General features: G+C 40.5%; 1 protein-coding gene and 1 non-coding gene across 6 annotated transcripts; both read left to right on the forward strand.

Moving 5' to 3' along the window:
- Positions 1–481: 481 nt before the first annotated feature.
- Positions 482–25,525, forward strand: CWF19L1 (CWF19 like cell cycle control factor 1). Of its 5 annotated transcripts, none has more exons than XM_019724888.3 (14): positions 482–615; positions 3,339–3,423; positions 4,257–4,335; positions 4,869–4,970; positions 7,945–8,159; positions 10,099–10,217; positions 13,797–13,881; positions 15,439–15,579; positions 16,450–16,561; positions 17,296–17,375; positions 20,843–21,052; positions 21,844–21,963; positions 22,414–22,511; positions 25,092–25,525. In XM_019724888.3, the coding sequence occupies exons 1-14, from the start codon at positions 593–595 to the stop codon at positions 25,234–25,236; spliced, it is 1,614 nt and encodes a 537-aa protein (XP_019580447.3). In that variant the 5' UTR covers positions 482–592; the 3' UTR covers positions 25,237–25,525. The 5 variants fall into 5 exon arrangements, with proteins under 5 accessions (XP_019580447.3, XP_019580450.1, XP_019580448.1 ...); XM_019724891.3 differs by having other exon boundaries at positions 7,945–8,131; XM_019724889.3 differs by having other exon boundaries at positions 487–533.
- Positions 21,489–21,636, forward strand: LOC141572975 (small nucleolar RNA SNORA12). The gene has a single exon (XR_012498564.2). It is a non-coding gene; the product is annotated as a small nucleolar RNA SNORA12 (small nucleolar RNA).
- Positions 25,526–26,220: the final 695 nt, after the last annotated feature.

Genomic DNA, 26,220 nt, shown 5'->3' on the forward strand with positions numbered 1-26,220 from the left:
TTATTGAATTACTGTTAATTTTCTTAGGTGTGTTAACGGTGTTATAGTTAAGTAGGAGATGTTTTTATTAGGAAATCCATGCAGAGGTATCCCTGATGTCTGCCATTTACTTTCAAATGACTCAGTGAGAATAAAAGTGCTTGTGCACCTTGAAAGAAAGAGGGAGAGAAAGGGAGAAGATTTGGCAACATATTGAGACTAATTGAATCAAGGCGATGGCCATTATTCCTTTAACTTTTGGACAGATTAAAAACTTGCAAAAAGCGTCTGTCTTGCCCACTAGAAAGATAGGTTAGGGCCCAACATTGTGCCCAGAGCTTCCTAGCAGCTCAATAACTTCAATTGCCCCGAAATAAAAAATCTTAATGGGATTCCTTTTTCTCATTTCCCCTTCCTCTGCTCTCCTTAATGCCTCACCGAGGCGAAACCACCCGAGAGAGGCTTCTGGGCCTCGGCGCTTGCCGTACATCACTGACCCTTCATTGGCTGGGGTGTGCTGATGTCTTATTGCAGTGCGGCCGCGTATGTCTGAGGTGCGCGGAGCCGGTTTCCTAGTTTTTGGTGGTGGTTCTAAGCCGGGCTGTTGGGACCGATGGCTCAAAAACCACTGCGCCTGTGAGTGACCCTGAATAGGAAGTGTGTGTGTGTGTGCGTGTGCGTGTGTGCGTGTGTGCACGCGCGCCTGTGTCTGCCCGAGAGGGTCTTTCTCCAGGCGCGAAGCGGGGATGAAAAGGCGGGGGCGGGAGCGGGGCCGCAGCTAGAGCGCTCCCCTCACGTCCTTGCCTGGCTGCGGTCCATCTCTTTTCACGGCTGTGTTCGCTTCCGAGGGGGACTCTTGGTGACACGTGCTGGGAGGCGCGGAAGCTCCCAGTGTCAGGCCTCCTCCGTGTTAGGCCGCGCTGGCTTCTGACACATCAACCCCTGTTCATTTCTCCCCGCACTCGATTTATTAACCAGAATTTCTAGGCATGGGACCAGCGTTGGGCCCTGGACAGGATCGATAGATAGGGCGTCTGCCCTGGCGCACTTTTTCTTTGCGCGGGGCGTGGGGTGAGGTGGTGAAGACAGGACTTCATCCATTCAGCAAATGTGCAGCAGATATTTATTGAACAATCGCAGTGAGCCGGGCGCTGTGCTAGGCGTTGCACAGATGGAATTCCTGCCTTAATGTAGAGAATAGTCCAGAGGAACAACAGAATAATAAAAGAGTCCAGATAAATGTAAAATTATGGTAGTGATAAATGTCAGGAAGAGAAAGTTCACAGTTCTGGGAGGAGTATTTGCCTCCATGTGAGGAATCAGGGGAGTGAGGATTGAGCCTTGATTAATATTTTTATCTTTATCCTTAAAAAGCCATTGAAATGGTGAAGAAATTTTCATTTTGGAAAGCGATTCTGGCAGCAGTGTGGAGAACAAGTTAGAGCCAAAGTAGACGACAGCTAGGATTAGACAGAGTGATAACAGAAGAAAAATGCAGGCAATTCATGGTTTATTAAGGAGATGAAATCAACAGGGCTTAGAGATGGTTTGCTTGTAAGTGAGAAGGAGCTGGCCCTGTTGGGGTCCTCGATTTCTATCTTTTTTCAGTGGGATAGGAAACACTGGAAGAGGGCCCAGATGAGGAGATGATGAATTTTGAGGTGTCCTTTGAAGTACAAACTGGCCATGGGTCTCCCAGAAACAAATAATTCCATGTGACAACTTCTGTGATAGAGGAAGTGCAGGATCCCGTGGAAGCACCAAGAATTGAAGACTGATGGTGACCGCAGGGCCTCCTAGAAGAAGTGGTGCACTGAAGATTAATAAAAATGCTTAATAGAGTATTACAGAGCATGCTCTGAAATGCTGCATGGATTTCTGAAGTTTCGAGAGTGACTTTCTGAGCTGGTCGGGAAGACTTGAGAGATGTGTTAGGCCTTGAAGGATGGGAAAAATTTAGACTTAGGTTGGGTAGGTGGGACTGTTAGGAGAAGTAACTACCCCGGGGAATGGCAGACGCAGACACTGATCAGATCGACAGTAGGGAACGTTTCTGTTAGAGAAACTTGGAGAAGGCCCTGGGAAGAGATGAGGGACTTGTGGAAGGCTGTGTGGTTCTGCAAGCAGCTGAGTTCTCTTAATGTTTTTGAGTGTTAGACTTGGGTGTATGTATGAAGGATAGATTGGAAGAGGAGAAGGCATCAGAGGAAATGTAAGTGTATTCTCTACTTTGTGTCCAACACCAGGTTTATTATATTTCTCTCTGTATCACAGGAGTCAGTTGCTCCATGCTTTTCCCTGATTTCCCACTCTCCCTCTCCAATTCGTGTTCAGTCTTTAGAATTCTAAATTTCTCATCTGTTTCTCTCCCGCATCTTCATTTGACATTGCCCTTTTTGCTTATGTTTTTGCTTACAGTCAGTTGTTCCTCCAGACCATCTTTCACGCTGTTACTAAAATGATCTTTCTAAAACAAATATGGTCATGTCACTACCCAGCTTGAAAATGTTTGGTGTTATGGACAATAAAAGCTTGCCAGAAACACATAGTGGCAAAACAGTAAGAACTATATTTCAAGCCGAATTAAAAGACATTAAGAACATGACATGAAAAGTGGGAAAACCATATAAATCAGAACTATAAAAAGTCAGAAATGAGATGCTAGAACAAGCTACTTTACAACTTTGGGCCAGTCTGCTTTATGAACCTTAGCTGTTGTCACTTTCAACCTCCCTGCCGCATAACACATTACACATACCTCCTATTGTAGCCCTTTTCATGTAAATTAACTATCAGAATATCTCCCCTTCCTTGATTGTAAACTCTTTGAGGCTTGAACTGGGTCTTCCTCCTCTTTGTACTCCTAACATGTCCTTAGTGTAGTATTTGGCATATTGCACTTAGCATATTGTAGGCGTTCAGTACGTGTTTGTAGAATGGATGATTGCAGCCCTGTACTAAGATGGTGACAGTGGAAATATAAAGGACAGAATGGGTGTGTAAGATGTTTGGAAAAAGGGGTTGACGGGACTTGGTGACTGGAGGGGAGATTTTTGACGCTCGGTGACCAAGTTGGTGATAGACCAATCCACAAGACTTGGGAAGTGAGAAGAAGAAACTGGTTCAGTTTTGGAGGAAATGATAGCTAAATTTTAGATATGGTGAGTTAACGGTGTTGGTGAGACCTTTAGCTGGAGCTGCCCAGTGGACACTAATAGTTCACATGCACTGAACCTCTCAGGAAACCTCGGAGAGACTAGGTCACGTATCTGCCTAATCCAGGAAGACTAGTATATACCAACCTTGGCAGGCCTATTCATATTGCCTGAATTGTCTTAATGTTTATGTTTTGTTTGCAGCTTGGCTTGTGGAGATGTTGAAGGAAAGTTTGATGTTTTATTCAATAGAGTTCGAGCAATTCAGAAGAAAAGTGGAAACTTTGACGTAAGATGTTTCTTTTTACTGAATTTAATTTTACTGTTGCAGTCAAGCTTACCCAAATAAAGTTTGGGCTCCTTTATTCATTTCTTGATTGAACACATACTCTCTTTTTTTTGTTAGATTGAGTTTCTTTTGTGAACCTAGGAACTTATAGCTGCAGAGTGGTGGGAGAAGGGAGATCTGTTTATCTTTTTATGCTTTTCGAATGTCAGTCTTGTTACTTTATTACTGTATACCAAACTGAAAACAGACTAGTGGAACATCCCTACGTGACTCTGACCACTGGGTTTGGGAAGCGCAGATGTATTTCATGACTGTATAGTACAGATTAAGTCTGACAACATACGAGCAAATGCTTCACAAACCAGAGAACCTTATATAAATGTTATATGTGGTTCCCAAATAGACTGTAAACTAGAATACAGAAGAGTATTATAGATATGGGGATAATAGGTTGATTGGCTTAAAGTTTAAGTAAAGGCAACAGGCAGGAATATGTCTTTTATGCCTTGTATTTCTCAGGGTATCTAATAATTAAAGTTTTGTATTTCACAAAGAGATTCTTCAAGGTTGATTTCTCCATCTTTCCCTGGACCCCTCCTTCCCCATCCCCAACTTGAACTTGACAGCCAGTGAGCCAAAATTTCGTAGTTTATAGAATCAGAGTAACCATTGCAATTGCTGCTGAAGAATTTATGTATTGAAATTCTGCAATTTGATTAAGGAAAAAACCTGGTTTATGACCATTACTTAGGATAATTAGCTGAATAATGTTACTAGCAATTATGTGCTAATAAAAAAAAATCTCATATATCTGTTTGAAAAACTCATTTTAGCTGCTGTTGTGTGTAGGAAATTTCTTTGGCTCCACTCCAAATGCTGAATGGGAGGAGTATAAAACTGGCATCAAAAAAGGTATGGAAGTTATTTTTATTTAACAAATGGTTTCTAACAAAGTTGCAAGGCTGCACAGTTCTTGCTGTTTTTTTTCTTCCTTTTTTTCACACGTGTTAGTTATTTAAGAATTGCCCTTTGAGCTCTGCATGGAGCTGGGAAGGATGCGTATGCATACATGTTCCCATTTTGAATTTGGTTGGATTTAGTTTCAGAAAAATCATTCTCTTCTATGGAAACAGGAATTAAATAAATGCAACATATGTGCCGTTTGCTTTTTCCAAAACTAGTGTTTTTTTATGAAGCTCTTTAGGGTCTATGTTTTCCTAATTATACATTGACGATCCTCTTTAAAATGTCACTTCATCAACCTAGTGATACCATTTAATAGGCTAGCTACAGGTTGAGAGTTGGATATCCTAATTGGTGAGCATGTTCGACCTATAGGATTACAGACTCGTTACTTTTGCTATGATTATCTTTCGTATAGGGAAGCATTTCTCAAGTTCAAACTCTGGTAAACTCTGTGGTGTTTTGTCTGCTTCTCTCACTAGCTCCTATTCAGACATATGTGCTAGGTGCCAACAACCAGGAAACAGTAAAATATTTCCAAGATGCTGATGGGTGTGAATTAGCTGAAAACATTACTTATCTGGGTAAGTGGATATTTTTTTATGTTTGTAATGAACATAATAAAGTGTCCCTAGGAATTACTATCCTAGGAAATATATAGCTAGATTTTTCTGCCATTAACTGCCTGAGAAAATGGGTGTTTCTTTCCCAAAATCTGTGTCTATACCCTTAAGACTATGGCATTTTTTTCCTTTGTGGTCTGTCTTACCTGCCTCCAATCTCCTTATGTTCCCAAAAACAAATGCATACTCTTTCAACCAAATAGAGGACTTGACTACAGTGTATCGAGTACTTAAGGTATAAATTATGTTAAAAAAACTTTCCATGTGTGTGGTTTCACCATATAACATTGCTAGATATATGTACACCTTTCTTGTTAGAGTCCTAACTAGCTATACTTCTGGCTTTCACTAAGGTTTTGGGAACTCAAGTTTTGAGTTCTGATCCTTGGATTTTCCCCGTCCCTTTGTCCTTTTTCTGGTTCCAGGTCCACTCTTTAATTCCAGGTTAAAGTTGTTTTGTCTCCACACCTCTGAATCTCTTCTAGTGATTCATTCAATGTTTGGCTGTTTTAAAAAGCACTGTCAACTTTTGCTTTTGTTTTCCCGTCACCTGTTGTCAGTCTATAGCCTCTTGGATCATTCAGCTCATTTTTTTTTTTTCTTTCCTAAAATGGCTCCACTGCTCTTCATATTTCCTCTTTCTTGGTCTTTCATTTCTCTAGAACGCTTATACATCATCTTTGCTGTAAATGCCCTTCCTCTCCCTCCTCACCATAGTCCATCTTGACCTTTATTCTCCACATCTGACTCTGGCCTTCCTGTAAGCAGCCTCAACTTGTTTCCATCATGTGGGAGGGATGCCTTTAGGCAAAAAATTGAGGGACAGATTTTTTTAAAAAAAGATTTTATTGGGGAAGGGGAACAGGACTTTCTATATTGGGGAACAGTGTGTACTTCCAGAACTTTTTTTTTTTCCCCAAGTTAAGTTGTTGTCCTTTCAGTCTTAGTTTTGGAGGGTGCAGCTCAGCTCCAGGTCCAGTTGCCATTGCTAGTTGTAGGGGGCACAGCCCACCATTCCTTGGGGGGCGTCAAACCGGCAACCTTGTGGTTGAGAGGACGTGCTCCAACCGACTGAGCCATCCGGGAGCTCAGCTGCAGCTCAGCTCAAGGTGCCGTGTTCAATCTTAGTTGCAGGGGGCGCAGCCCACCATCCCTTGCGGGACTCGAGGAGTTGAACTGGCAACCTTGTGGTTGAGAGCCCACTGGCCCCTGTGGGAATTGAACCGCCTTCGGATTTAGGAGCATGGAGCTCTAACCATCTGAGCCACTGGGCCGGCCCCGAGGGACAGATTTTTGTTTGTTGTTTTTAACCACAGTTGTGAGATACACATTTTGAAATCCTTTTGTTGTAGTTCCTAACATGGGCCTGACTTATGGCGATTCTCACTGTAGTTATTAGATTTGGATTAAGACCACAGCTGTAGATGTTTATGGTAGCCATTTTACCATATGAATTTAGTACCAGGAGTGGGAAGAACAGCTGAAGTATTTGGGTTATTTCTGTGAAAGATTTTTTGAGATCCAGTAGGAGGAGCAAACAATGAACTGTACAGTGAACATGTGATACTGAACTTGAAGTACTGGCAGAACATCCAACATATGTTGGATGATCTTTTTAGAATTATAAACAAGGTCAGTGTTGAAGAGTATAGATTTTGGGGAGTTGGTCCCGTAAAGATGAAAAATAAAGCTCAGAAGAGGATCAAACTGTTGGGTCTTATATTAATTTTTGCTCCAAAAGATGCATTAGGGCGTATTTTCAGGGGCTGTCTTATTTTTTCATATACAGCAATCTACATTTATTCAAATACAGTCATGTCATCTTCTGGAACATAGTCATAATGTACTAAATGCATCCGTCTGGCTGATGATCTAACTGGGGCTTAATTTCAGGGAAGGTCTTGTTTTCGGAGAAACACAATAGTACCTTGTGGTGGGGTCATGTATCTTCAGCTATAGGGTAAGCAAAGAGAGGTGAAAGGGATTAGAAGAGTGTGGGGAGAGGTAAAAATATTATCAAGTTCATAGATTCTGAGTGGAGAGAGAATAGTTTCCAGAGTAGAGACCATTGGTGATCAGTGACTTCTAAGTGAATGGGTAGGTGAGGGAAACTAGATTGCAGTGGGGACTAAGGAACTAATTAAGAGATAAAACACTTAGAGAGGATAGGCTACTTTTGAGAAATTTGAAACTGAAGGGAAGAAATTTCATCAGTTAGTATGTGTGTTCCTTTCTTAGTTAGTATGCATGTTTATTAGTTAGTATGTTCCTTTATTAGTTAGTGTATGTATTAATTAGTATGCTTAATGTTCTATTTTCTGAGTGGAAAGAGCCAGTTGAAAAGAAACTCAGTAGATGAAGGGAAGGTGAAAACTGATGGAGCAAGGTCTCGAAGGCGTAAGTGAGAAATAAATTGAGAAGAGGGTAGAGTCTAATTTTTCCCAAACAGTTGCTCTTTTGAAATGTTTTCCCTTATTGGAAGCTGCTGCCTATATGAAGAGTACATCTCTTCCAGACTATGCACCTCACCTCAGAACTGCAGTTATTTTGCCTTCTCATTGTCTCTCCTTATGTCCAGGTGTCTGGGTTGCTCTTAATCCATGTAGAGTCTGCTCTAGAAGGCAGAAAGCCTTTCTCTTAATTAGTGCTTCGCAGCTTTTTTTCATTTGTAAGGCTCCTGGAGTAGACGGACTGGCCGGTGGGCTCCAGCAGCATGCACATAAGGGCTGCTCTTACTGAACAGAAATACTGCTGGAGCCATGCAACACTGAGACCTCGCAGCCAGAAGGGGGCTCTAGGAGAAGTTACACTCATTCAGACATGTTGAATGGCAGAGAGGTAGGAGAGTCATGGCCTGGGGAGAGAAATGCATCATCATCGTGACATTTCATTTTGCAGTCGGGATTAAAACTTGTCTGTTTTTCTTTGAACCCAGGTCGTAAAGGTGTCTTCACTGGAAGCTCGGGGCTGCAGATTGTATACCTCAGTGGGACAGAGTCCTCAAATGAGCCGGTCCCAGGTTACAGTTTTAGTCCCAAGGATGTGTCTTCCCTGAGGACAATGCTGTGTTCAACATCCCAGTTTAAGGGTGTCGATATCTTGCTCACATCCCCATGGCCCAAGTATGTGGGGAACTTTGGGAACTCTTCTGTGAGTAGTGTTTGTTCAGTTGGAATTTCTAAAAGTAAATTGCACTGGCTTAATTTGGGCTTCGTTTGCTCTTTATATTGAGTATGTCTGCTCTTAGAACCTTTCAGTAGAAATCTGTAAATGTCTTCAGGATGCCTAAAACTATACCAACAAAGCAAAAGTCGATCTTATAGAAAGTACGATTCACAGATGAGATTGCTGAAATCTTAGTTATAAATGAATGGTTCTTTATATTCTCTGCTTCAGGTGCCCTCAAGCTTCCTCTTAATGTGTTTTGAGGGTTTACTAATTTTTAGTGAAAAGATTTACAGCTAGCGGCAGCTGTGTAGTTGTATTTTCCCCCTTCCATTATAGATTATGCTTTTTGGCTGTCAAATTGTTTTTTAAAAATGGAATCATGGGATCGAAGATTGAAAGATCTAAAGATGGGAAATGAGATACTGAACACTTGGTGCTTCTCTAATATGAAAGCTTTAATGTTGGGATGCATTGGAGCTCACCATAGCACTTGATCTTAATATTTTTATAAGCAATCTAAAAGAGGATATACACCAGCTTAGTGAGTGACAGCTATCATGGGCTGGGAAATACTGTATTGGTAGAAATAAGCCTAAGGAACATGGAAAGGGTGTGTATAGGGCAGAAAGCATCAGCTGAGCTTCAGTGAAGGGAAATGTAAATGTATTTGGGGCATATCAATTGATAGATGCCGAGTTATCAGTGATGATCCAGAAAAGGGTCTTGTAGAGCAGTGTCTGCCACTTCCGCACAATGTGTCTATGACCAAAAGGGCAAACAAGATACCAGGTATTGTCAGGGAGGATGCGGAAAGGAAAAGGGACAATGCTGTATTCCCACAAGTCCATGGTTATTTGTTACCTAGAGTACAAAGGGCAGTGCCAATTGCAGTGTAGAGGATACAGCAAAGTGAGGGAAGGTCCACCGGATTACTAAGCTGATGACGGATGGGAGACAGCGGAATGTGATGCTCTGTAAGGGAGAATGAGAAGAATGAGGGCCCTTTATTTCAGGGGTGCTAAAAAAGGATTTTGATTAACCTTTATAAATAACCATACATGACATAGGGGAAAAAACAATATAGTTCACCAGTCCCTAAGATACTAGTACAACTAACCTCAAGACCAACTCCCTGCCCTTCAGCAGAAACCTGAACGAGGTGCGCATAAGACAAGGAAGTTCTTGCTTTACTTAGTGGAAAATTGGCTTTGGTGATTTCTTTATTTACAGCTAATAACTTCTCTTAGAGTTCATAGAGAACCTCAGAGATGAAAGATGACACAATTTGTTGTTAATGGAAGCTGGGGATGTCCTGGGAACAAGCCTAACTTTGGACAAACTTTGTTACAAACTTTACAACAAGGGTATGGTTAGCCCTTCCATAAAGCATGCCTTCCCTGACAGAAGCAAAATAAAGGATTGCGTGCTTATGTGATGCACTGTATAGAGCCCCCGAAGTCCTTGAATATTCCATAGGAAATACTCTATGGATCCTGGGGGCCCTGAAAGCTAGCTTAAGTTTCATTTTCTGCCTTGACTATCTGCATGGTCAGAACTATAGGCACACAACAAAGCAAATTATAGAAGCACTGTCTGTGGGCTTCAGAGAGGGAAAGCTTATGTTCCAAAAAAGATTTTAGTAGGTTTAATAAACCCTGTTTCAGGTATTAGTATGGAGGACTTACCTTTTAACCTCGAGCTTCCAGCAATTGTTGCTATTTCTGCATTCCTACTAGCCCAGTTCCCCCATATGTGTTTGAGATTTCTCTGGTTGCGGTAAGTAGGGAATTTACTATGCAAATCCTACTGCCTATATTTGTATCCACATAGAAACATCAGAGACTTCAAAGTGTCTTGTTATTTCTTTGCATTTCTGGGTAACTCTTCAATTCGTTAAGATGACTAAGTTTCTATTTACTAGGGAGAAGTGGATACCAAAAAGTGTGGCTCTGCTTTGGTCTCCAGTCTTGCCACAGGCTTGAAACCAAGATACCATTTTGCTGCTTTGGAAAAGACCTACTATGAGAGGCTTCCATATCGGTGAGTAGCATTTCGTTCTTTTTGGCTTTTTGAAGAATTTGCCTTGGATCTTCTGTGTAAACTTCTCATGCTCATTTCAGCCACATAACATCTTAGTTCTTTTTAGTTACTCTGGCACTGAAATGACTCTCAAGTTGTTCAGCTTCTCTGAGTTTGTTTCCTAATTTGAAATACAAGGGATTGCACTGTATAGAGCTCCTGAAAGGTTTGAGGATCTATCTTAAAGCCCCCAACCCTGTGTGAATCCTTCTTGCCACTCTCACCTTCTTCTGTAGTTACTTCTCTCTGACTCTCTTTTGCTTCCTTCTTCCACTTTTAGGGAGGTGACAGTGCTGTTTAGTCATCATGGCTTGGTGTAGCATAGTAACTGCTGTTTGATCAGGTCAAACAGTACTCTTCGTACAGTCTTCAGATCAGTATAATCACTTGAGAAGTATTTCAATTTGGAAATCAAGAACTTGTATCACTTTTTTTCTTTTTCTTTTTTCTTCTTTAATTTTAGAGTTTGGAGGTGGAGTTTTTAAAGGATGTATTGCAGAGAAAATAAAACCAGTGATTAGAGTTAACTCTGAATTATCTTCACTATAAAATAAAGGTCATAGACAATCCCTGAAATAATTTATGAAAACGTTTTTTTATACAAAAGTAACATATGTGTTGTTGAAAGTTCAAAAAATATAGGTGAACAAAAAGGAGAAAATAACCTGCCCTTTGCCCATAATACCATAGCCTAAGATGTAACCATAGGTAATACAGATTTTCCTCGTATGTCTTCATATAACATTCCAGAAAAGCTTGTTGTCCTCTGATGTCATGCATTGAAAACAGTTTATGGGAACAAACCACACAAAACCTATTCAACTTTTAAGGATCTTAATACACATTTCTCTGAGGAACATACACAGTGGCCAATAGGCATGTGAACAGATGTTCACGTCATTAGCTTTTAGGGTGATTCAAATCAAAACCACAATGACCTACCACTTCACACCCACCAGGATGGTTCTAATCAAAACGTCAAATGATAACAAGTATTGGCAGCGATGTGGAGGAATTGAACCCGCATCATTGCTGGGGGTAATGTAAAATGGTGCAGCTGCTTTGCAAAACTGTTCGGTGGTTCCTTAAAGGGCTAAACATAGGGTCACCATATGACCCAGCAATTCCACTCCTGTTCCAAACGAAATGAAAACATAAGTCCGCACAAAACTTATACACAAATGATCATAACAGCATTATTCATAATTGTTCATAATCACCAAAAAGTAGCAACAACCCAAATGTCCATCACCTGATGAATGGATTAAAAAAAAAGGTACACGTATGTATATCCCTACTCTGGAATGGTATTCAGGAAGAAAAAGGAATGGAGTACTGATATATGGGTGAACCTTGAAAACATTATTCTAAATTAAAGGAGCCCGACACAAAAGACCCCATAGTATATCATTCCATTGATATGCAGTGCCCAGAGTAGGCAAATCCAGAGAGATGTCGAGAAGTGGTTAGAGGGAAATGGGGAATGACTGCTAACAGGTATGGGGTTTCTTTTTTCCGGTGATGAAAAATGTTCTAAAGTTAGATGGTGGTGATGTTTGCACAGCTCTGTGAATATACCAAAAACTATTGAATTGTATGCTTTAAATGGGTGAATTGTGTAGTATTTGAATTAGCTCTTAATAAAAGCTGTTAAAAAAAACCAACACAAACTCCTATACAGCTTTTTAACCAGAGCTGTAACAAAAACCCGTAACTATCATGATAAAAAAATAACAGTATGGTTAAATCTCGACCAACGTTTGTACCTAGAATTAGTCAGTTGATGCTTTGCATCCCTGTATTGTGAGTCTTATGCTTCCTCCTTTGGGGAGCAATTTATCATAATTAAAAACACCACTCAGAGGTAGCATTCTTCATCAGTCATTTTTATTTTAAAATAAATGAGGGACACATCTTCCCAACTTCTTTATCTGTACTTGCAGTTTCCCTGTGTATGAGTTTTCTATTGCTACTATAACAAATCACCACAAACTTTGTATAGCTTAAAACTGTATTATCATACAGTTCTGTAGGTTAGAAGTTTGGCTCAGGTCTCACTGGGCTCCAATCAGAGTGTTGGCAGGTTGTGTTCATTTCTAGAGACTCTAGGGGGAAATCTGTTTCTTTGCCTTTTTCATCTTCTAGAGGCCACCTACCTATGTTCTTGGCTCATGGCTCCCCGGCTCTGTCTTAAAGCCCCCTGCCCTGTGTGAATCCTTACCACTCTCACTTTCTTTCATAGTCACTTCCCTCTGACTCTCTTTTGCTTCCTTCTTCCACTTTTAAGGACCCTTGTGGTTATGTTGGGTCTATACAGGTAATCCAGGATCATCTTATTGTAAGGTCAGTTGATTAGCAAGTGATTAAATCCATCTGTCACCCTAATTTCCCTTTGCTGCATAAGCTAACATTGACCGGTTATGGGATTAGAACATGGACATCTTTGGGGAGGGGAGGGCCTTTATTTTACCTATTACACCTGGATAGCTGAACAGTGGAAAGGGTTAGCAGTTCTTGAGGTCACTGCACTAGTCACTGTTTGCATGAAAGAAAGACACTTCTCAGGATATTCCTTAATGTCTTCATGTATTGTTAAAACTTCCATTTAATTATGACTAAACTTGTTCTAATCATAAAAGTTGGTGAAAGTTGCATATGAAACAGCATGACTTTTACCTTATAATGATATCAGTCCCATTTACCCACTATGAATGTACTTATTCTCCTTAGAAAAAACAAGTTGTAGCAGACAGACTGTATTTTGATTTATTTCCTTTCACTAATGTGAATATAAAATCGGTGTTTGTGTATTTATTTATATAAAATGGTATACTAGATTTTAAAATAAAATTGTATTTTGTGACAGATTCAGGAAATTTCTGAGGCATGAGGAAAGTAAAGAACTCCTAAGGATTGGCATCTGTGTTAATGGTCAACTCGCTAAAAATAAAAAAAAATATGCCATAACTTTTTTTTTCTTTTTAATTACAAATAATTGCTCAATATAGAATACTTATAAAACAGAAAGCTCAAAAAATATTTTGGTATATGCAGTTCCCGTATTTTTTGTATGAAATAGTAGATACTCATGTATTTTTATATTTTTCCTAGAAAAATGAAATCATCCTATGTATTATTATTTGAAGCATGTTTTTTTCCCACTTAAAACTCATTTCTTTTTGGTTTTCATTATTATAAGTTTTTATTACACAAAATAAGAGAGAACAGTATAATGAACTCTCTTGTACTCATCACCCAGCTTCAGCAATTACCAACATTTTGCCAATTTTACAACTCTTTTAAAACTGAAAGTTGGAGTTTTTGTGCTTTTCAGATATATGATGTTATTTTTCTGTAACAACAGCCCTGGGAGGTAGAGATGCTTATCCTACTAGATGGACAGGTAACATCTGAGATTATGTTACTGGTGGTGATGCACTCAGGTTTCTCTTCATGGCCCCGTGGAGTCTACATCTTTTATAATTGTAAATCAAAAGTAAAGTTTGTTGGTAACCTGGTAATCTCTCAAATATATTATAGAAACCACATCGTTCTGCAGGAAAACGCACAGCATGCCACCAGGTTCATAGCTCTGGCAAATGTTGGAAATCCAGAAAAGAAAAAGGTAAAGATTGAGTATTTGTGGGTAGGTTGATACTCATTGTCTGCCTGATAAATGTTTTTCTTGCCCAGTTTAGCATTGAGATCTTCTCTTCTCCCCAACCTCAGTGTCCCAGCACCTCAGTGACTCCTTTGTAAAGATACAGTAATGGAAGGTCAGGTTTCCATAGGTCCTTTGTGGGAGATTTTAGAGAAGGGCTTGGGAAAATAGGCCCAGTGGAACCAAGGCAAAATTTCAAATGACTGCTGTTTCTTTCTTCCCACCTCCACGTGGTTGTCTCTGTGGGTATTCACGAGTTTGCCCTCAGACGGTAGGTTCTCTTGCTTTGCTGCTTTTAGCAACTTCATTTAACAGAAATAATAAAGTCCTCTCACAGTTTTACCTAAGCCTTCCTTGGCTTTGGAAAATCTCAGTGATACCTGGAGTCTGTCTTTGTACTAGAAAACAGTGCAGGTGAAAGAAGGAGAATATGCTAGAAAAGTACATTATTTTTCTTACTTCCCTGAGAGCATTTCTGATTCTGTAGGGCCCAAATCAGGATATTGTGGATTGAGACAGCTAACATCAGAACAGCTAGTCAGGTGGGTAAATAGATAAATCCTCTGGAGATTACTCCACTATAGCATGCCGTAAACAATGTACAGGCAAAAGATAAGCAAATACATATTTTGTCTTTTCCATACTATCTTAAGCTTTAAAGCCCAGTGCATTCTTAGCAAGTTTAGATTTGTAATTTTTTCCCCCTGCGTTTTCAAGATATCACTCTGAGTATTTTTAGTTTACTGCATTACTTTCAGGAATGTGTTAGCCTCAGCCCTAAGCAACTCATACTTCAGTCAGAGTATGTACATTTTTTAATTTGGCAAGCATTATTAAATTCATCTCAAAATTTTGTTCCAGTTTAGATCCCCACCAGCAGTGTATGAGTTTGTTTTCTATCCATATTCTCATTGGTTAGTATCAAATTTTTAAGTAAAGTTTTTGCCATTCTGATAGATGAAGATGATGTATCATTATTAATTATTTGCATTTCCATGATCCGTAGTGAGGTTAAGCATCTATTCATATATCATCTAAAGTCTCAATATCTATGCCATTAGTCTGAGATTCTAGATATTCGTGTGAATATTTATTTCTTTGCTACTAGTCCCTAAGAAAATTTATCGGCATACACAGCAGAAATTGTATAATGTGAGAGGGAAACACAAAGTTGTCCAATTTAGTTTTCATTAGAAAAAAGAATGGCAGTGCCCTGATGCTGTTGACAAAATACACAAAGATAAAGGACTCAGAGACAGAAGCAGTTTGTCTTCAAGGATTATGGAGCAAGTCCCTTTAGTCCTCGTTGTTTTGTGTAAGGATGGGGACTTTGATTTGTTGCTTTTCAGCCCCTGGTTAGCCCCTGCAGAGATCACTGAATTGGCATTTGATTTCCCAGGTATTTTCTGAGCCACAGATAGGCCAGTTGCGGCCCTTTTAACTACACTCAGTTTCTCAGGTTGATCACGTTTGGATAAACAGTACTTCCCTTTAATGTTATTATGTTATTTTTCTCTACAGTATCTTTATGCATTCAGTATTGTTCCCATGAAACTAATGGATGCAGCAGAACTGGTAAAACAGCCTCCAGATGTCACTGAAAACCCTTATAGAAAACTTGGGAAGGAAGCATCCCTAGGAAAGCAAATTCCTGCCCCTGAGGTATGTTCTGATTGAGAGGTGGCATTATTCTGGGCAGGATTGTCTATTATACGTGTCCTTTTGCCAGTTATAGTTTAATTCATAAGACAAGTTTTCTCCTTAGAATCTAAATCTTTTTTTTCCTTGTGACATCATGGTGTTATTTAGAAAGCCTTAGATTTCAAGTAAACTCAGTGTTTTTTATTGTAGTTTGGGGTTAACAGTTTCATATTTTAAGTCTTTCTTTGTCTAAACTTGGTCCATATGTTGGGGTTACACATGTTAGGTTTTTCCATGTCTAAAGTGGATTCTCTATTCTTAACTTTTCAGGCAAGGATCCAACAACTGCTTGATAGCAATGTAATTTGTGATTTTATAATGAGTACTAGTAGGTAAATAAGATTCACTCTGAAGAAATTTCTAAATAGACTTCTTTGAAATTAATTTTCTCCTCACTGGACTAAGGAATGTCAAGTTCCCTTACTAGTATGCATGGTCTGCTTTCTCAGACTTTTTTTATGAGTAGCCTTCTCATGTTTTTAATTAAAGTACAGTTAGAGTTGTTTTACCTGTAAAATTTAGGGCTGCAGTATGGCCCTACTGAGAGGAGAAGGCAAAGAAATTTGGGTGGGTTCATATTGTTGTTTTAAGCAAGAATTGCTCTATGCCTTGCATGTTAACGTGCTTTTCCAAAGAGGTGAATTTGGTGGTAGCTTGGATAAATGTTGAGAAGTATGACTGAGTCCAGGCATTTTCTCTAGACCAGGCGGAAAGGGCTAGGAGGAAAGCTAGACAGGGCATGGCAGGAATGTTCCTTTGTATGTGAATGGTTGGCTACTTGTCTAACGGTTAGTGTAATAACATTTACTCTTCTACCTTTGGCCATTCCAGGAAGAGCCAGCCTGTCAATTTTTCTTTGATTTAAATGCAACGCAGGGAAGGAAGCGTTCATCTACAGGCAGAGATAGCAAGTCTCCTCACCCAAAGCAGCCTCGCAAACCTCGTAAGTACCTTGGTTCCAGCGGTTTCCTATATGAGCAATAACTGTTACTTCAGGTCTTGTTTGGGAAGCAGCATTGCTAAGAGAGCCTCTTCTGGCAGAGGAAAATTTACACTGAGTCATAGGATCAATAATAAAAATGAAATAATACAAAGATGGCCTGACTTTGAGGCTATCTGAGACTATTCCTGTAAGAACTGTGGGAAAAGCTCCTTTCATTTATGTCTGTAAAACATGTGAGGTGAAGAGCCTGCAAAACCAATGTGGGTTCATAAAATAATAGAATAATCAAACTGCTAGAAAAGACTTTTAAGGCTCTTCCATTAACATGCTTTCTATCCACCCCTTTGTTTCAAAGATGAAGAAGCTGACCTTGGGAGGGCAAACTGACTGCCCAGGGTCATGTAACTAGGACTGGAACTGGGGCTGCTGGCACCCGGTTCAATGTTCTTCAATTGCAGCCTGTTGCCAGTTACGTGCTACATTGGTCAATACGTGGTTATCATTTGTGGATCACCAACCTGTGGAATGGCTACAAATTCAGAATTTTTCTACTATAGGTTTAGTTTTCTTATAATGGTGATGGGGAGTGTGTGTGGTCCTAGTGGGAGTGCAGCAGGCCCACTGCCCGTGGCAGTGCTGTAGGCCAGCCTTTGCAGGATCTAAAGATCAGACAACGGGGATTATGTGCAGGAATGCTTGGGCCATAGTAACATTTGGCTTTCTTCCCCATGAAGCTCAGCCTCCAGGACCCTGCTGGTTTTGCCTTGCCAGCCCTGACGTGGAGAAGCATTTGGTGGTCAACATTGGCACACATGTGAGTTACTTCCGTGGATCTTTCACAGAGAAGGAGACACCTGTTTGCTTTCTATTCACTTAAATTTTACATATCATAAAATTTACTTTAAGTATGCAATTCAGCGGTTTTTAGCTTACTGAGTTGTGCAACCATCATATAATACAGTTTTAAAACATGTCCATCTCTCTAGGAAGATCCCTCATGCTACAGTGAATCTCCATTTCCACCCTCAGCCCCGCACAACCACTAGTCTACTTTCTGTCTCCATGGGTTTGCCTTTAGGGACATTTCATATAAATGGAATCAGAATATGTGGTCTTTGTGTCTGGCTTCTTTTATTTAGCATAATGTTCTGGGGACTCAGCCATGTTATGGCATCTGTCAGTATTCCATTCTTTTTTATTGTCAAATAGCATCTCATTGTGTGGATATATTATAATACATTTTGTCTATATGTTCATCAATAAGTGGACTTTTGGGTTGTTTCTGTTTTATGGCTATTAGGAATAATGCTGCTGTGAATATTTGCATGTATGTCTTTGTGTGGACATATGTATTCATTTCTTTTGGATAGACACCTAGGAATGGGATTGCTGGTAAATTTATGTTTAACTTTTTAAGAAACTGCCAAACTATTTCCCAAAATGGCTGCGCCATCTTATATTCCTACCAGCAGTGTTATGAGGGTTCCTGTTTTGCCACATCCTCACCACCATTTTTTATTGTCTGTCTTTTTGATTGTAGCAGTTCTCCTTTAGTATCAGTTTCACAAGATACCTCCCTTCCTACCTCCCTCTCTGACAAATAGGTGTGGATCTTCTAGGGCGATGCTTTTATAACTTCTTGAACTCTTACATTTTTATTCCATCCTACTAAAAAGCGGTAAATTCTCAGTGTTGCCTAGTAGTAGCTTCCTAATGACAGGAATCCCCATCGCCACATTCCTGGTATCGGTACCTGGGAACCCAAGTAACCATTGTAAGGTTGCTTCGTAAGCACTGAATCAGACTGAGAACTGGATGACCTTCAGGATGCTTTTACTCAAGCTCTGGGAAACTGATGAAGTTGTATGTGTGTCTCCCAGTAAATAGTCACAAACCATTTCTCAATGTGTGGTGCCTCTGCACACAGATACTTTCATCGGTTTTCCATTGGTTTATTCTAATTTTTGTTTCTGAGCGTGACCTTTTCCTCAACTTATCCTGACAGTGTGAGGGCCTTTTATCGTGGCTTCCTAGAGACTGACCTACTAGAGTTTCAGTTTCATCCTATTTACTCTTTAAGTCACACTCTCCTGCCTTTGTTGTTTCAGACTGAATAGTCTCAGTTTTTACATTTAATTTTTTTTGTCTTTATTATTGGTACACTCCTGTCTCTAGAGGGAGGACTAATGGGGTCCAGGCCCGTGGCACAATTGGGCCATGGAGCCTGTGGGTGAACTCTTTGCGGGGAAGAAGAGCAAACTTGAAAAGCTCTTGCTTTTATGGGAATGCCCTTTTTTGGATTATCTCTTTTGGACCTGTTTTCCTCTTTGGAGTAGTTTATGCCAGTCTTCTCTCCCACACCTTACTTTGTATGGTAAGGCAGGCAGGCTTTGGACTGCTTTCTGTTTGGGAAGCTTCAGTAGGTTCAAAATTCCACGGAGTGGGAAAGAGGTTTGGAATGAATAAATTAGCTCAGTGCTGTTCTAGGCCCCGCGAAGAAATGACCTTTTTGTTCCATTCACTTTCCTATTGCCCTGGGCATGAGCCTAGGGGATAATCAAGGAAACCTGTTTGTTTCTCATCTCAGCCTGAAGCTAGAGGGACAAAAGCATCTCAGGTCTCGATTGTGGCCCAGCCCAGCACCCCAAGTAGGAGACCACAGAAGGATTTTAGCCTAGAGCCTACCTAGTAATCAAGTCTACGTGTACCTACACTGTCCTTTGTTTGGTGGAAAGCTCTTGGGAAACTCTGGTGACCTTTGGGTGTCTGGCAGAGGGTTTGGAGTCCCCTGTCTGCACCCATTCCTCTTGATTTCCTCTCATTACCTTTCCCCCTGGCTTTCTCCATCTTTGCCATGCCTTCCTCAAGGGGCATACATAGACATATGCTGATGGCCCATGGCCACACATTGGTAAAAGGAGAGGAAGACTGCTAAGAATTCCAAGTCACTACTGCAAAGTCCATGCACTTTACTCTGGGAGAATCGTTCATTCAGGTCCCATTTCTACATTTGAGATACAGTTGGAGATAATTTAAGTATAGAGCAGATTGGAAGGTGAGGGTTTGAAAGAGAAGGAGGAGACGAGGCAAGTGTGAAACTGTTCACAAGACCTGGAAGGTACTGCATCGGGGGTTGCTATGTGGTCGTGACTAGAAAGCGTTAATAGCCTCCATGCACATCCCAATACAAAAACTGTTTATGGTGGTGACCCTCTGACATACAGAAAAGGCTAGAAGACTCAGGCTTCCAGAGTAACCTTTGATAACAAACACAATCAAAACTGGCTATTGTAAAACTTAAGAAAATGTTGTAGTGCTTATGATGTTTGATGAACTTCGGTTGTCTGGAAAATTAACTTCGTAGCTGTGCTGAGTCCTCTATGCTGACGAGATCAAGAATGATCATGCTTTAGTGTGTTTCCGATACCTAGCTTGTCACTCTGTTGGACTTTCTCAGTGTAGATGAAAAATAAATGACTCCTTCCTTCAGCCTTAACTTGGAACCCACCACACTAAAAATAGACTTAGGATTGTTTTTTCTAAAGCTATGGCACCTTCGTTTGTGGGCATTGGTATTCATTGGCCTTTCTCTGTTCACTCTGTTTTCCCTTCAAAGAATAGTCTTGCATGTTTCAGTTGTGACAAATATTTTTAGTTGCTATTTAGTGGCTAGCATCCATTGTTGGAACCATAGTTTTCTGCCTCTTTGGATGTACCTGAGTTGGAGGTTTCTCCTCCTTCCTTTCACCCCATTAGGTTATGAGTTTGTTTTCATTTTGTAGAAGTTAGCCAGCAGCTTAAGGCTGTAGCGACATTGTCTGCTAATCATGTCACCTGAGCCCTTTTTGTGAGCCATGGGGGGAGTATTGGAGTGGGATTGGATATTACTGTAGGGAAGGTGGTCATTTGGCAATCGGAAGTGGTATCTTTCTGAAAAATTCTGTTCAAGTTTGAAGATTGGAAGAGAAAACCAACTGTTGTTCTGGTCCCCTCCAGCTCGGATGTGTTTGAAGCCAAAAACCTGTTTATATGCTGTTCATTTGTTCCCAACTCATTTGATACTTGCACAGATATTTGTTGCGTCTAATCTCATTCTTTAGCAGGTACTTGAGAATGTTGTTATAACCTCAAAAATCCGAGTTAAAAGTTGGAGAATTTCTATTAATAGCCTCTTTGAGTAATAGTCTCCACACCCCCAGGCTCATTCTTTGTATAGGCTTTTCTCCCTGAAGAATTTTACGTGCAGTATTGATGTCTCACTTCTATGTGCTTCGTCTTCAGTGCTACCTTGCCTTGGCCAAAGGAGGCTTATCTGATGACCATGTCCTCATCCTGCCCATTGGACACTACCAGTCAGTGGTGGAGCTTTCAGCAGAGGTGGTGGAAGAGGTGGAAAAGTATAAGGCCACACTGAGGAAGTTCTTTAAGAGTCGAGGGAAACGGTGTGTTCTGTTTGAGAGAAATTATAAGAGCCATCACCTCCAGCTTCAGGTAAGCAGTCTCTGCCCAGGAACTTGGAAGGGCCCTATAGGGACCTGGATATTGATGAACATTTGAATCATGTTAATTTAAATAATTAATTTGATTAAGATTTAAATATTTGACTCCAATATAAAAGTAAATATTTACCATGAATTTTCACATTAATATTTAACTAATGTTCATTTAAAAGGTTAAAGAGTCTCTGGTGAGAACTCAGGGGGAAGTGCCTGGTCAGTAAGTGAACTGCACGGACAGTAAGTGCCTTGTTTAGAAAAGGATTGGGAAGTTGAGCAAGGTTCCAAGAAAGATTTGGGCCCTGATAGGTAGAGTTTGAGAGATAGTATTATGTGTGATGCCCAACATGAGTGACTGCTCAGAGGTAGGAAACAGTCTCAGAGCCTGCATGGGGCTAGCAGCTCATTTTTGTTATGGATAATTGGTTTGTAGTTGTGGTGGTTTTCTTTCTGGCACATTTGTTAAGTTTTCAAATGGGCCTGACTCTGCCACCTATATTATATAGGAGCTGGCAAAGGCTTGATAACAGAGAGTTCTCTCTCTAGCCTTTCCCGTATTAGAGATTGGCTCCCACATGTGGCTCACTGTCTCATAAGTTTAGGTCCTTACAGACAGGCCTACATAGACCTGTCTGGCCTGAGGAGAATCTCTGCTGAGGGGTGTTTTACCACCCCTGTGATGGATTTACTACTTCTCAGGAACTATAGGAGGCATGACCTCTCTGGGACCTGCACGAAGAATTTCTTCTATCCTTCACCCCACCTTACCCCATTCCCGCCCCCCAGGTCATTCCTGTGCCACTCAGCCTCTGCGCTACTGATGACATTAAAGATGCCTTCGTTTCCCAGGCACAGGAGCAGCAGATAGAGTTGTTGGAAATCCCAGAGCACTCTGACATCAAGCAGGTAAAACAGGAGGGAAAGGTGACGTTCAGGAAGAAGTAAAGACCTGTTTTCTGGCGTGTTGAGCCTGAGGTACTAGCAGGGCATTCCAAAAATGTTAAATAGGCAGGTGACAATTTGGAACTCGAGCATGGAGTATTGAGTAGATTGTAGACAAAGATGGCATTACAGCAATGCCTCAGTGCTTTCCTGATAAGAGCAAGAGACTGGAAACTTCCTAAGGCAGCAACTTAGAAAGATGGGTGCCACTGGGAAGACCTGTGTAATATCTGTCAGTTTGACTTTTTAAACTCTAGTTCCACTAAGTAGCTTGGGATCTATAGCCGCTCACATCCTTTCTCTTGTGCTTCTAGACTGAATTCTTTGCCAAATTAAAGCTTGTAAGATGTGAGCTAGGATTTTAGATTTTTTAAAGCATTATTGTATGTGCTCATGCAACTCTGTTTACTTTAGATTGCACAGCCAGGAGCAGCATATTTTTATGTTGAGCTTGACACAGGAGAGAAGCTTTTCCACAGAATTAAAAAGAATTTTCCTTTGCAGTTTGGAAGGTTTGTATATTTTTCTTATTTTACATGTATTTTTGTTAGACCTACTCTGAACAAAGTAGTGGGATGCATGGACAGTTCATCAAAAAGCCAAACATGAACCAGTCCTTGCTCCAAGGAACCAACAGTGTTAGGGCAAGTCAGATATTTACATTTATGACAGTAGTATAGTATAGAATGTGAAAAGTACCATTACAAAGTCTTCAGGAACAATGTACTTTATGTTTTAAAATAATTTTTTACTTTTCAATTGCAGTTGACATACAATGTTATATTAGTTTCAGTGTACAGCATAATGCTTTGACATTTCTATAGCTTACGAGGTGATCACCACGATAAATCTAGTACTCATCTGACAACATACATAGTTATCACAATATTACTGACTATATCCCTTATGCTGTACTGTACATCCCCATGACTATTGTGTAACTACCGATTTGTACAGGAACGATGTACTTTAGAAATTCAGAGAAGGGCGAGCTCATGTCTGCTTGGTGAAAGGCTTCATGAAGGGGTCGAAGTTGAGCCTGACAGAGAGATTTAGAGAGCAAACTTGAACTGTGAACATTCTAGCCCAAGTAATAAAGTGCTACCATTAACTGAACATATGCTCTGTGGCAAGTACCGTGCTTTGAACTTTACATGCATTGCCTTATTTAATCTTCCCAACTCTGTACGGTAGGTACTGTCATCTCAGTTTACCGGTATGATGGAAATGCTCTATAAGCCTTCACTGTACGATACAGTAATCACTAGCCACATGTACCCATGAGCACTTGAAATGTGGCTGATAGGACCTACGAACTCAATTTTTAATTTTAATTAATTAGGATTAAATATCTATATGTGACTAGTGGCTCCTATAGTGGACAACATGGCTGTAGCATGCTTAGGTAGCTTGTCCATGGTCACACAGTGGTAGGCTCAAACCCAGGCCTGTTGGACCCCAGGATGTGAGCTCTTAACCTCATTATTCTCTAGTGGCCTAAAGGTCTGGATGAGGCATCATTTCTGCTCCTCATATCAGGTAGAACATGACTATAAAACCATACAGGGAGTGGTATAAATTAGGCAAAGACTGAAGATCGGAATTTGCTGACAAGAAAAGATAGAATATGGAGGGGAGTCGAAAATGTGCAGTACAGATAACCTGATGCTGGTGTCTGTGATTTGCAGACATTTTATTCCCCCCACCTGTCCCAATTAGATCTGAGCTTTGAGTCAACCTTAAGCCCTTCTTGGACTAATTTGGAAAGCCTCCAAGAGATTGCCACCATTGGATTAAGTCCAGTAAATGTAGTTGTCTACATTTTCAAAAATATCATTGACAAATGAGAACAAGTATGTTAGGAGCTTCAAGCATTTGACATTATCTTTTTGTTGTTGCCTCAGCAACAGATGCAGATGTGGACGCTGATGACGTAGACACGTGATTGCAGATATACACAGGCACATAAGCCTACAAGAGAGAGTCTCTGGATGATTTTATGCTCATGATAGTTGTATTTTCAGCACAGTAGTTTTCAAAATACTAACTTACAGTTACATAGCATTTTATAGTTAATGAAATACTTGAAAAGACTTTTTTTTTTCCTGCTGCTGTACAAGAAAGGTGGTTCTATCTTCATTTTACAGATGAAGTCAGCTCAAGGTTTGCCCAGGCAGATAGAACTTGAGCTCAGGGTCTCTGACTTTTAGGAGACTCATGTGATTGATTTTCAACTCTTCTATTTATTGTAGCTTCAAAGTGGAAAATGAACCATATAGATGTACATAGAGTTACTTCTAATATATCAGCATAAGTAAAAATAAGTAGAAGTATAAAGCAGTGGCAATTAGAAGGTAGCCTGTGTGTGAGTTTGTATGTAGTTATACTGGAGTCCTAAGAGCCAAGATGAGTTTTGTTGGTATTGAGCCTGTGTTGTTGTGTCCACATACGCCTGAATCCGCTGAAAGGAGAGGCAGAAGGTTAGAGTGAGGTGTGATACTAGGTGCCCAACTCTGCGCCATGCCCTTACCAAACTCATGGTCTAATTGGGATGACAAAACTGGAGTTTAAGGTAGGATGTAATCAGAGCTAGTCTGGTACTTTTATTGTGTTATTTCCATACCTCACAAAACCCTTAGTTCGCATTTCATAGGTGAGAAAATCAGGACTCAGAGATGAAATCTTCTGTTTAAGTCATAGACAGTCAGTGACAGAGCTAGGAACGGAATCGTCTCTGATATTTCTGACACCAGGGCTTGCCCTCTTCGGTGCCATGTTGCTTCTTTAAGTACCAATAAATGTAGTTCCAAGTTGTTCAGAAAAGTAAATGGGATTTGAGGGGTTAGGAAAGAGATAGGATCTGAGTTGGTCACTTAAAATGAGTATAATTTTAATAGATAGAATGGCATAGGAGGCACGCAGGGCAAGACAAAATGGTATGAGTAAAGTCAGGAATTTGCATGGCTTGTTTGGGTGATGCTGAGGAGAGCTGTCTGGTGGAGAGGAAAAGAAGCGGGATGGTGATGGTGGGGGAAGGTGGGGGGGTTCAGGCTGATACTGTCTATTTTGATTTATTTGTACTCTTTCTGCAGGGAGGTCCTGGCCAGTGAAGCCATCCTTAATATTCCTGACAAGTCTGACTGGAGGCAGTGTCAGATCAGCAAGGAAGAGGAAGAGACCTTGGCTCGCCGCTTCCGGAAAGACTTTGAACCCTTTGACTTTACTCTGGATGACTAAGCAAAGGGAAAGGCACTTTATGAACTTCACAGGAAGAAGTAGCAGCCTGTTTTTTAAGAAACTACAGTCTCCCGTGGGGACTATTTTCCTGCCTCTTTTTTGTGCATTCCCATGGAACCTATTGGTAGCAAGAGGCCTAAAATTGAATATTTTTTGGAAAAAATCACATTCTAGGATGAAAATCCTATAGTAAAGGCATGTCTGTCATCCAGCTCCAAATACAGCTTTTGTTTATCAACATTTTCAAAAACATTTAAACTATCAAATAAAATCCAAATACTTTCCCGTGGTTGGGAAGTGCCTTATGTTCATGTTACCTGTAACCATTGAAATAAAGTCATGTGTGTGTGTGTAATAGGAGGAGCCAGGGCTTTAGGCCCAGCTGTTATCCCAGGATCTCATAGGTGGCTTCTCCCTGAGCAATCCAGGATGGAGAAGGAACCCAAGGCCTTTGCCATTTTTGTCATAACATTCATTTGTTGATATGAAAGAGCTCATTCATTTCTTCAGCAAATATTTAACTCCTATGTGCCAGGCATTTTTCTAGGCTCCAGGAGTATAGCCATGTCCCAACATGGTCTCTGTTGTCCCAGAATTTACAGTCTAATTGGGAAGAGAAAGGGCAGATTTAAGAAAAGAAGATGAGTTCTGCTTTAGATATGCTGAGTTTTAGATATGTTGAATTCTTGCATAGTTATAAACCCATGGAGATCTGGATTGGAGATAGGGCTTTGGGGATCATCAGGGTATAGGCCATAGGTGAAATTATGAGAATGAATGAAAAGAGAGGTTGAATACCAACCTAAGCTGAAGATGACTACCTTGGAAATAGAGTGATCCGACAAGTATATGGAGAAGGAGCAAAGAGAGGGAGACATCACAGGAGAATGCTGTATCTTGGAAGTCAAAAGGAAAATCATTGCTCCTATATATTGGGCACTAAGGGCCAGACACTATTTCATTTAATCCTCACAAAATATCTAT

This window comes from Rhinolophus sinicus, chromosome 15 (assembly GCF_057876585.1).
Source record: "Rhinolophus sinicus isolate RSI-liver-muscle chromosome 15, RSI-T2T, whole genome shotgun sequence".
NCBI classification, from domain to species: domain Eukaryota; kingdom Metazoa; phylum Chordata; class Mammalia; order Chiroptera; family Rhinolophidae; genus Rhinolophus; species Rhinolophus sinicus.